The sequence below is a fragment of the Cibotium barometz genome, chromosome 54 (assembly GCF_041138505.1).
Source record: "Cibotium barometz isolate CiBa-2024 chromosome 54, ASM4113850v1, whole genome shotgun sequence".
In the NCBI taxonomy this organism is placed as follows: domain Eukaryota; kingdom Viridiplantae; phylum Streptophyta; class Polypodiopsida; order Cyatheales; family Cibotiaceae; genus Cibotium; species Cibotium barometz.
Genome location: NC_141099.1, coordinates 11,882,746 through 11,894,209, shown reverse-complemented (window position 1 = coordinate 11,894,209; position 11,464 = coordinate 11,882,746). Strand labels below are relative to the sequence as shown.

The window sequence follows — 11,464 nt, the reverse complement described above, 5'->3', positions numbered from 1 at the left end:
GAGACGTCCTCCATTGACTCTCCGTCAGCAGTTGCAACTTTATCAGTTAGGTCTCCACGACCTTAATCACAAGACGGTCAAAATGCTTTCCCAGCATTCTTGACATAAAACAGCCATTTACAAACAGCATTTACAAACAGTTTACAAATACAATTTCTATATTAACTCTCATTTTTCCACATTTCCCTCATTAATCCACATTACTTATTCCACATTCCATTTATATGTGTACTCATCCAATCACATCATTTTCCATCTCTTCACTTCAGATTCCTTCACATCACATATCATATATTCACATCCATATCCACATCCACATCCACATTCACATCCATACATCCACATCCACATCCACATCCACATCCACATCCACATTCACATCCATACATCCATATCCACATCCATACATCCACATCCACATCCACATCTACATTCATACATCCATACCTCCTTATCCACATCCATACATCCACATCCACATCCACATCCACATTCACATCCATACATCCACATCCACATCCACATTCACATCCATACATCCACATCTACATGCTTACCTCCATTTTCACATCCTCATTTATACATCCACATCCCATATCCACATTCATACATACACATCCACATCCACATTCACATCCATACATCCACATCTACATGCTTACCTCCATTTTCACATCCTCATTTATACATCCACATTCATACATACACATCCATACATCCACATCCACATGCATACATCTACTATCACGTCCTCATTCATACATCCACATCCACATACATACATACATCCACATCCACATTCCCATTCACATCTATACATCCACATCTACATCCACATACATACATACATCCACATCCACATTCCACATTCACATCTATACAGCCACATCTACATCCACATTCACATCTATACATCCACATCTACATCCACATTCACATACATCCACATCCACCTTCCCATTCACATCTATACATCCACATCTACATCCACATACATACATACATCCACATCCACATTCCACATTCACATCTATACAGCCACATCTACATCCACATTCACATTCATACATATACATTTACATGTATACATCCACATCACATTCATACAACCATATTACATCCATTCTCGTCCTAACACATCCCATATGCATCTTAACACATCCTAACTCATCTTAACACATTCTATCACATCTCATACACATCTTATCACATCTTTTTACATCTCATACACCTCTTATCACATCCTATCACTTTCCATACGCATCTTATCAAATCTTATCACATCTCATACACATCTTATCACATCTTTTTACATCTCATACACCTCTTATCACATCCTATCACTTTCCATACGCATCTTATCAAATCTTATCACATCTCATACACCTCTTATTATCCTTTATGCATACTTCTATGCATGAAAATTAAAATTTGATAAAAGTAACACTTTTATGTTAAAATAATAATCTTTTATGCATACCTCTATGCATGAAATCCAAATATGATAAAAGTAACACTTTTATGTTAAAATAATAATATTTTATGCATAGCTCTATGCATTAAAATCAATAATGCATAATATAAAACAATTAATCTAGGATGATAATTCCTAGAATATGGTAGGAAGTCCTCTTTTTATGCTTTGGATGAAATTATTTTATGCATAATTTTTATAAAAATTTTGCCATAGCTCCGCTGCTATGACTGATAAATCTCAATTTTTCTAAGGGATAAAGCTTATCATTAAGAAAATAAATAAAATGATCTCTAATTGGATCATTAATCCATAATGGATTGAATCATCAATATACATAAACTAAAAGCATAGAAAAAAGCCATTAATTTGGCCTCAAGCATAGCTTAATCTTGGGTTAAGGAAAAGCTTTATGAAAAGCTTGATTTGGATTGAGAATGGGTCATGAGTATGACCATTTCTTGAGTGAGAGAGAGAAATTACATAAAAACCATTAGAATTTAAACATAAATGAAAATTAACTTCAATAGCATTTATTAAATTATGTAACTCTTCACTACTATTCACCAATTAACTTCAATAGCATTTAAAAAACCATACCAATTAAGCTTCTCAAGCTTGAGAGGGGTTGAGAAGAGAGAAACATTGAGAAATTATAGAAAAGATAAATATTCACTAATTACCTTACAAATTGCTTGATTCTTTGTTCACGGTAGAGGCCCCCAACCAATCAATTGGTTAAGTATGTTGATGGAGCCACTAATGGGGATTGAAGAAAGAGGGAAGCTCCAAAAACTGGTGAATTATTAAATGAATTCACAGTTCTTGGCTTAGGTGGAGTAGAGTAACGATGCATAAACACTATCTATTTTTCAACAAGGGGGAGGCTTCTATTTATAGGAAAAATTGAGCTCCTAACCAAACAAACTGATTCTAGAATTTTCTAAATCAGTTTGGTCAATATTTGACCATTTTTAGGTCAGTTAAGCTAACTTTTTGGAACTAGACTTGAATGAGGAGAGAGGAGAGATGAAATATCTCAATTTTTATGAGTTTAAAACTCATTCAAGCATGTGAAATATGCACCTCCTTTAAAGAACTCCCCTTCCTTACATATGTGTCATAATGGAATCATTTTAATATTGCTCATAGTTTTTTTACTAATAAACCTTGTACATTTTCAACTCTTCATCTTATGTGAAATATGCACCTCCTTTAAAGAACTCCCCTTCCTTACATATGTGTCATAATGGAATCATTTTAATATTGCTCATAGTTTTTTACTAATAAACCTTGTACATTTTCAACTCTTCATCTTATGTGAAATATGAACCTCCTTTAAAGAACTCCCCTTCCTTACATATGTGTCATAATGGAATCATTTTAATATTGCTCATAGTTTTTTACTAATAAACCTTGTACATTTTCAACTCTTCATCTTATGTGAGCATTTACTCATTTTTGGATATCTTCTTTTACAAAATGGATTTATCTCCTCCCTACACATAGATTGATGCTATTGGCCCATAGGAACCTTAATTGGACCATAATCCAAAAATTTCTAAAAATCTAGACCCTTAGGCTAAGGTCCTTTATACCCATTTCACTACAAGAGGTTGAGGACATACCGACGCCAAAATACCGACGCAAATGTCGAACGTCGGTATGTCCGTCGTCATGTTGGAGGAGACAAGTATGGCGGGGTTTTTTTAAATTTTCATTTCCCGTCGCGTATACCGACGCCTATACCGACGCTTATTCCGACGCCGATACCGACGCATATTCCGTAGCATATACCGACGAATATTCCGACACATATTCCGTCGCATATACCGGCGCTCGTAAGTTTTTCACAGCCGAGAGCCTATTTTCTGGTTTTTCGCAGAAGAGGCGCAAGTAATCAAGCGAAAGAGGTGCTTTCTCTCCCTCTTCTCTTTCCCTCTCTCTCCTCTTTTTTCCTCTCTCCTCTTTTCTCCTTCATTCTTCTTTTCTCCTCTTCTCCTTCTCCTAACATGTTATTGCAATTGCTTTTAGTTTTTAATTGAAAAATTAGGACGTTTAGGGTTTTGTGTTTTTTTGGCTCTCTATGCATGTTGAGATCTAGAGCTCTCTATGTATGCATAGATCTCCTAATGCATGCATAGAGATTTTAGGGTTTTGTATTAGTTCTTTTTCTTGTGTTTAATTTACTAATTAGTTTGTTTAATATTTTGTTTTGCAGCTCTTTCACCTCACCAATCTTTCACCAATCCTCGAGCTCTCCTTTAGCTTTGCAAAAAAGAGGTAGATCCTCTATTGATTTTTCTTGTTTATGCTATTTTATATGAATTTTTGCATCCTTGTTTTATGGTTTAGGGTTAGTTTTGGGTTCTTGTAAGCTTACAACACATAGGATTAATTTAATATCTATGCATAAAACCTATAATAAGCTTGCAATCTCTATTATCCATGTACGTAAAACAAGATCATGTTTATTACACCATTGGGTGATGGGATTAAGGGTTAGCATAGTGCATAAGGCATATAGCATAGAGCTTATGCATAGAGCTTATGCATAAGTCTTGCATAGAGCGTATGCAAGAGACTTATGCATAGAGCGTATGCATAAGACTTATGCATATGACTTATGCATAGAGTTTATGCATATGGCTTATGCATAGAGCGTACGCATAAGACTTATGCATATGGCTTATGCATAGAGCTTATGCATAAGGCTTATGCATAGAGCGTGTGCATAAGGCTTATGCATAGAGCGTAATTGCATAGAGCGTGTGCATAAGGCTTATGTGAAAGGGATTAAGGGTTAGCATAATAGTGCATAAGGCATATAGCATAGAGCTTATGCATAGAGCTTATGCATATGTCTTGCATAGAGCGTATGCATAAGACTTATGCATAGAGCGTATGCATAAGACTTATGCATATGACTTATGCATATGGCTTATGCATAGAGCGTACGCAGGTAGACTTATGCATATGGCTTATGCATAGAGCTTATGCATAAGGCTTATGCATAGAGCGTGTGCATAAGGCTTATGCATAGAGCGTAATTGCATAGAGCGTGTGCATAAGGCTTATGTGAAAGGGATTAAGGGTTAGCATAATAGTGCATAAGGCATATAGCATAGAGCTTATGCATAGAGCTTATGCATAAGTCTTGCATAGAGCGTATGCATAAGACTTATGCATAGAGCGTATGCATAAGGCTTATGCATATGACTTATGCATATGGCTTATGCATAGAGCGTACGCAGGTAGACTTATGCATATGGCTTATATGAAAGGGATTGTTAAAATGCAATTGCAAATGCCTTGATTGTGGTTAACAAATGCTTATGCAAATGCCATGGTGAGGGCATTGTGAATTGTTGGTTTGTGTTGGAGCTTTTGGATGATGGATTGAGGCATGAGTCCATGCTTTATTGCTGAGTTCTAAATTGTAAAAGGGCATGAGTCATGCTCAATACTTGTAAGCCAACAAACTTGTTCTATCATTTGATATTATCCACATCATTTTGTACCTACACTCACCATTGCAACCACTTCAAGTTTCTATAGAATCTAGCAATGTGTGAGGGTACCTTGGCATTGGTTGGAGAGGCCAAGGGGAGAATGGCTTGAACTCTTTGTGCCGTGATTGCTTGGTAAAGCGGTACGAAGGGGGATTAGGTACACCGGTGTGAAGAAATGGCCTCAACCTTCACCTTGGAGGAAAACTCGGTGAAGGGGTGAGAAGAGCTTGGCCGGGAGATCGGCAAGCTTCAACGCGCGTCCTCAACAATCCTCACCATCGACTTTGTGGATGCATTTGGGCAATGGGGCCCCTTTTCTGTCATATTGTGTGGATATTGCAAATGCATATGATCTTTCATGACATTGTGGGATGCAAAGAGTATTGCGTACAAGTTTTAAGAAGTTGCATTTTCAATTGAGATTTGGTTCCAATTACAAAGGAGACTCTGGCGAAATTTACAAAACCGTAATTCAGTCCTAGGGTTTTTGGGATTAGGTCCAAGCTTATGGCTTATGCATAAGACTTGTGCATAGAGCGTGTGCATATAGCTTATGCATAAGACTTATGCATAGAGCGTGTGCATAAGACTTATGCATATGGCTTATGCATAGAGCTTATGCATAAGACTTATGCATAAGGCTTATGCATAGAGCTTATGCATAAGTCTTGCAGCCTTATTATGCAAGCTTATACTTATAATATGCATTTAGATTATTGCATAAGGCCTTTATATATAAACAGCTATTTATGAATAGAGATAGCTTCTCTCTCCATCCTTGTGTAAATTCTATTTAATTTTGTATGGAGAGGAGATAAGCTGATTTGTGTTTAACGAGCTGCATATACATGTTATCCTGCTAGATGGAGCCTCTCAATCTTGAAGAGAGAATAGCGTGTCCATGCATGCGATGTAAGTACCAAATCTTTCGAAAACGAAGGATTTGCAACGAGCATGTTCATGACGCTGGAATATTTCCAATGGAGCGCTTGCAAAATTTACGGTTTCAATCGTACAACCAAGCAAGTGTGCAGCCGCATCTTGATAACATTGCGCCTGTGAATTCTCGTCCCCAACAAAGGATGAGGATATCGCAGGAGGGAGTGACAGATGGAGCTCAATTAACAGCACCCGAGGGAATGGAAGAAGGTCAGGAAATGGAAGAAGGTCCAATGGAAGAAATGTTGGATGCCTTCATTGAGCAACAAGAAGCTCTCTTCGAGGAGCATGAACATGAAGATCATCAACCACGACATTCTCAACGGTCAAATTATGAACCAGAGGAAGAGGCCATGCGTAAACTTGCACGCCTTCCATTATACAATGGTGCCAACATATCTGTATTGCGTGCATCTCTTACGATGCTAAATTTGCAGTCAGTTTTTGGATGGTCTAATACAAGTGTCACTGAACTATTCAAGTAAGGTCTTTTTTTGGAGATTACACCTACTGTTGAAATGTTAAATTATCAACTTGTATTTGAGAAAATCTTAATAGTAACGATCAGATATTGCCATACTTGCAGGCTTTTGAAAGATCAAATATTGCTTCCTGGCAACGAGATGCCTCCATCTCGTGCAGATGCGAAGAAGTTATTGAAATCCATAGGCATGGATTACAATAATATTCATGCTTGTCGCAATGATTGTTGCCTCTTCCGCCATGAATATGAGCATTTGCAAGAATGTCCCCATTGTGGCTCTAACAGATATAGAGAAGATGTTCAGGGGGAAGCTGTCCCGGTAAAGGTTCTCAGGCACTTTCCAATCATTCCAAGGATAAAAAGCATGTTCAGGTGCAAATCAATAGCAAGCTTGATGACATGGCATGCCACAACTCGATCCACAGATGAAGTGATGCGTGTACCTGCAGACTCACCCGCATGGAGACACATTGAAGAGAAATGGCCGGCTTTTAAGGAAGAACCTAGAAACCTCCGTCTTGGCCTAGCAATGGATGGTGTAAACCCTTTTGGTTTAAGGAGCTCTTCATGGAGCACATGGCCTGTTTGCCTTGTGAATTATAATCTTCCGCCATGGTTAGCAATAAAGAAAGGTCATCTGTTGCTCTCATTAATAGTTCCAGGAAAGTACAAGGTGAAGAACATGGATGTATATTTGGCACCACTTATTGATGAGTTACGCACCTTGTGGAACGGAATTGAAGTGAAGGACATGTCAAAGCAGCAGAGTGGCCAAAGACTTACAACTGTGCAAGGTATTCTCATGTGGACAATGCATGATTGGCCTGGCTATGGAGAATGCTCAGGTTTGTCTATATCGGGTTACAATGCATGTCCTGTATGTGGTCCTCGACTTGATTCAAGATACTCAAAAGCATTACGAAAGAATGTCTACCAAGGACATGTTAGGTATCTGCCAGAAAATCATGAATTGCGGGATGGTAATCTAGGAAGACCTCCTCCAAGTACATTGAAGGCAAGCGATTGGAAGATCAAATGGGAGGAATGTGGCAACTTGGCATGTCCTGGGATGAAGAGGCTCTCTATCTTTCACCAACTCCCCTATTGGGGTGATCTCCTTATAAACCATTTGCTTGACCCGATGCATATTTTCAAGAATGTAGCTGACATTCTGTGGAAGACCATGACAGGAAAAAAGGATACTAAAGGCCAAAGGGATGACTTGGAAGAGATTGGTTGTATGCAAGAGTTGTGGGCTCGCACTAGACCCAATGGAAAGGTGCTACTTCCAAGAGCCCCATGGGTTTTTAGCAAGATGGAGGAACAACAAGTCAAGAGGACAATTTCAGAGTTTCGGACTCCGACAGGTTGTATGCATTGCTTGAAAAGTGCATTTACAAAGGATGATGATCTTAGTGGTCTCAAGAGTCATGATTGGCACAAGTTTCTACAATTTGTGCTACCCATAACAATAAAAGATTGCCTCACTGAAGACATTAGAGCTACTATCTATAAGATTGGCACATTGGTGCGCTGGATTTCTTCAAAAGAGATAAAGAGAGACACTTTGGAGACAGCGCGTTTAAACTCCATAGAGGCAGTCTGCATGGTAGAGAAGTTTTTCCCTACAAGTTTATTAACAATCCAGATGCATCTGCTAGTTCATGTTGTAGATGAGGTTGCAGTTGCTGGAACAGTCCATTCAAGATGGATGTTCTTTTTGGAGAGGTTTATGAAGACATTAAAGGGATTTGTTCGCCAAATGGCTCGCCCAGAGGGTAGTATGTCAGAAGGGTGGCTGATACAAGAGTCCCTTGTTTACATCACTGAATATTTAAGTTCCTCAGATCCAGAGATACCTCGACTATGGTCTCAAGAGTCCAACAGGCGAGTCATTGGTGAGGAACCTCAAGGCCAAGGCATTAAGAGAAAGATGGATAACACTTTGAGAGAAAAAATCAACAAATTTTGCATCTTGAACTCTCATGTAATGGAGAAGTGGATTGAGACATATGAAGCTCTCAAGCGACAGCGAGTACAAGATCGTTTAAGTTTCAGAAGAAATCGCACTACAAGAAATCTCCCATATCCAGAAGGTATGCAAGCTCTTCCGGACTTTCCCACAGGTAGATGGCTAGAAGCTACAATTTTAGAAGCCAAACGTGCTGGTTTACCTATAGCAGAGGAGGAGGAGGAGCTTACAAAAGGATGCGATTGGCATGTAAGTGTTTAAGTTCTACATGGAGCAGGGACATCTGCCTCACCATTTGGATTCCCGACGCCAGTTCCCACACCCGTGGGTACGACAGCAGCTCCCACACCTCGTACCACACAGCCTTCCACTCCTGTTACAGCTCGATCTACCACCTCTTCACATAGACGGCGCTCACGTAGTAGGTCTTCAGGGGGAGGTTGTTGTGGTGGTAGTGCCACAGATGCTGTGACACCACCACCACGTGAGCGTCGTCCTTCGCTCTCATCTGTTGATAGCACACCCATAGGGTCACCTTCCACTCCCTGGGGTGCACATGACCATGACAACAGCAAGATTTACACAATTAGGGATGGGGCACCAATAATGGATAGTGCAGGGAAGGCAATGAAGACACGTATTCGACAATTGTGCACTATACAGTTTCATGACTCTGTCATGACTAAATGGGATCAGCAAGACAAGGGAAAGAAAAATTATATAAACACAAAGATAAAGCAAGAGTTCCAGCCATCTGACCCTATGAATGTCGTCTCTAATGAGTGGATACAGTATACAGCTCGCATTTTGATGGGGCATCGTAGGTCAGAGGCGAGGGACGCATTCAGAGAGGGGAAGGAGAAACCTGTTTGGCTAGATGACAGGGAGTGGGCAGCCATTGCTCAGGAGCTCACCGAGACACCAGACAGGTTTCAACAACAAAGAGAGGCGGCAAGGGCAAGACTGCAAACAGTAGGGGCTTCTCATCTCGGGAGTGGTGGTTACGAAACCATGCGCCATGAATTCGTAAGTGTTTGTAGCAATTTTATTTATTTAAATGTATGTATGTGGGCTAAATGTTGATTTTTTAAAAGTTATAATTGTTAATCGTGTGTGCAGGAGTTGGCCATGAATCGCCCACCAAGCAGGCGAGAGGAGAAGTACGCTCACAAACATGGCCTTGTGGCCTTGTTTGAGATGCTTGAAGAAGAAGGAGAGACCGTCAATTGGGAGGCATTACCATGATGTAAGATGACCTTCAAACTAATGAAATATGATCAAAACATTCTTGAGTATTAATGTTTAATTTAATTTCTTGTTTGTCGATATCAGGAAAATATACAAACGAGCACGGTTGTTTTTGTGCTCTATTGTAGACAGAATGGTGCTGTCTGTTTGCTGTTGTTGATCCTGCTCATTGCAGGCAGCTAGGCAACAGCCAGGCAGCACTATTCTGCCCAAAAAAAAATTTCTGCTACAGCGTCGGTATTTGCCCCGGTATCAGCGTCGGTACATACATTGGTATAGATGCCGGTTTACACTTCGGTATATAATCCGGTATAGAGGCCGGTTTATCCGTCGGTATATGAATCGGTAGAGAGGCCGGTTTAAGCGCCGGTATTACCCCCGGTCAGCGTCGGTATAGGCACCGTTATATGCGCCGGTATTAATACCCGACAGGTATACCAACGCTGCGATACCGGCGCTTATACCGATGACGAGGCTTTTTTAGACCCCGTTAAATAGCACCGGTACAAGCCCCGGTATTAGGCTAATATGTAGTAGTGTTTCCAATTAATTCCAATTGCACATTGGAAAGTTCTTTTTGAATTTCTGTTTCAGGGGAACTTATTTTAATAAGATGAGTTATTTTTCTATCCAAAAATATTCATAATCTGAATATTCTCTCTCTAGAATATTTTCTCTCTCTAGGTTAAAACAGTTAGAAACAAGGTCTTTATATTTCTGAAGAGGGATTGATTACAGGGGAAGATACTGGACATCAAAAGGGGGTTGGGGGAGGAATCTTACATTCTACCCCACTTAAAAAATGCGAGATGTCCTCATCTCGCAAACTGGGATAATTTCGCAAGATGCACGAATATGAGACTTGGAGAAAAATTTTAATCAAGGTTAACCACCAAGAAAAGTCTTAAAGAGAGCAAGATTCAAAATAAGAACAAGATTTAAACTTTATTCATTCTCGGAACTTATACAGTAAGGATAGAGAAACTCTTTACACTTCCATAAGCCCGTCTATCATATGGTCACAAAAGCAGTCCTCACAAGCTGCACAAGTATAAGGTAACTCATCTATGGGAATGATTCTGTGGGTTATTGCTGCGCCTATCTCAGTGGTATGAGGTGTTCTAACAAAAGGACCTCTGAGAGGCAAGCCAAAAACGGGGTAAAGGCATATCTTCTCATGAGGAAGAAAACACGCCAGTAAGAAGACCCGCTCAGAAAACCCAAGATGTCTTGATCTCATGACGCAGTAGTATCGAGGACCCAAACCCAAGGCTTCGATAACCATGGCCAAGCGGACATTGTTACGAAAGTGCTGCTGACCCCAGGGTGTTACCCTAGTTATGTCTTGATAGGTCCGCCATTTGGTCTGCGCTACAGAAGTTCCTAGGTGAGGAAAAAGTGAGCGCTCATACTGTTCTATAAAATCCTTCTTCACAGACTCACTTGCGTCTTGAAGGTGAGGAATCATTATGGATAAAACTAATTCTTGTTGCCAAGCCATGAAGGTGATTAAGAAAGAAAGAAAGGAGATCGATGGGAGTAAGATTACTGTGAACGACAAGTAAAAGTTACGACTTATATAAAGGAAGGAGCTAGCGTAACTTAGAAGCCAACGATAACTTGCCACTGAAGTTTTACCGTCTTTCCATGATTTGGGTTTGGCATATTTTTCTATAGAAGGCATTTAGAACTTTGAGATGAGGAGATAAAAGAAGTTCGTAAGCTAAATCACCTACTTTCTTTGGTCCACAATATCTGGGAGATAACTTCTTATACTTCCCAAGAGATAAAGAACTTCTTTTGGGCCGTACTTGAATGAAGACCAAAACCTTGAT

At 39.8% G+C, this 11,464-nt stretch overlaps 1 protein-coding gene across 1 annotated transcript; it reads left to right on the top strand.

Moving 5' to 3' along the window:
• Nucleotides 1-9,059: 9,059 nt before the first annotated feature.
• On the top strand, nt 9,060-9,626 carry LOC147607855 (uncharacterized). The gene is made up of 2 exons (XM_086790120.1): nt 9,060-9,407; nt 9,501-9,626. The coding sequence occupies exons 1-2, from the start codon at nt 9,060-9,062 to the stop codon at nt 9,624-9,626; spliced, it is 474 nt and encodes a 157-aa protein (XP_086646246.1).
• The last annotated feature ends 1,838 nt before the right edge of the window (nt 9,627-11,464 follow it).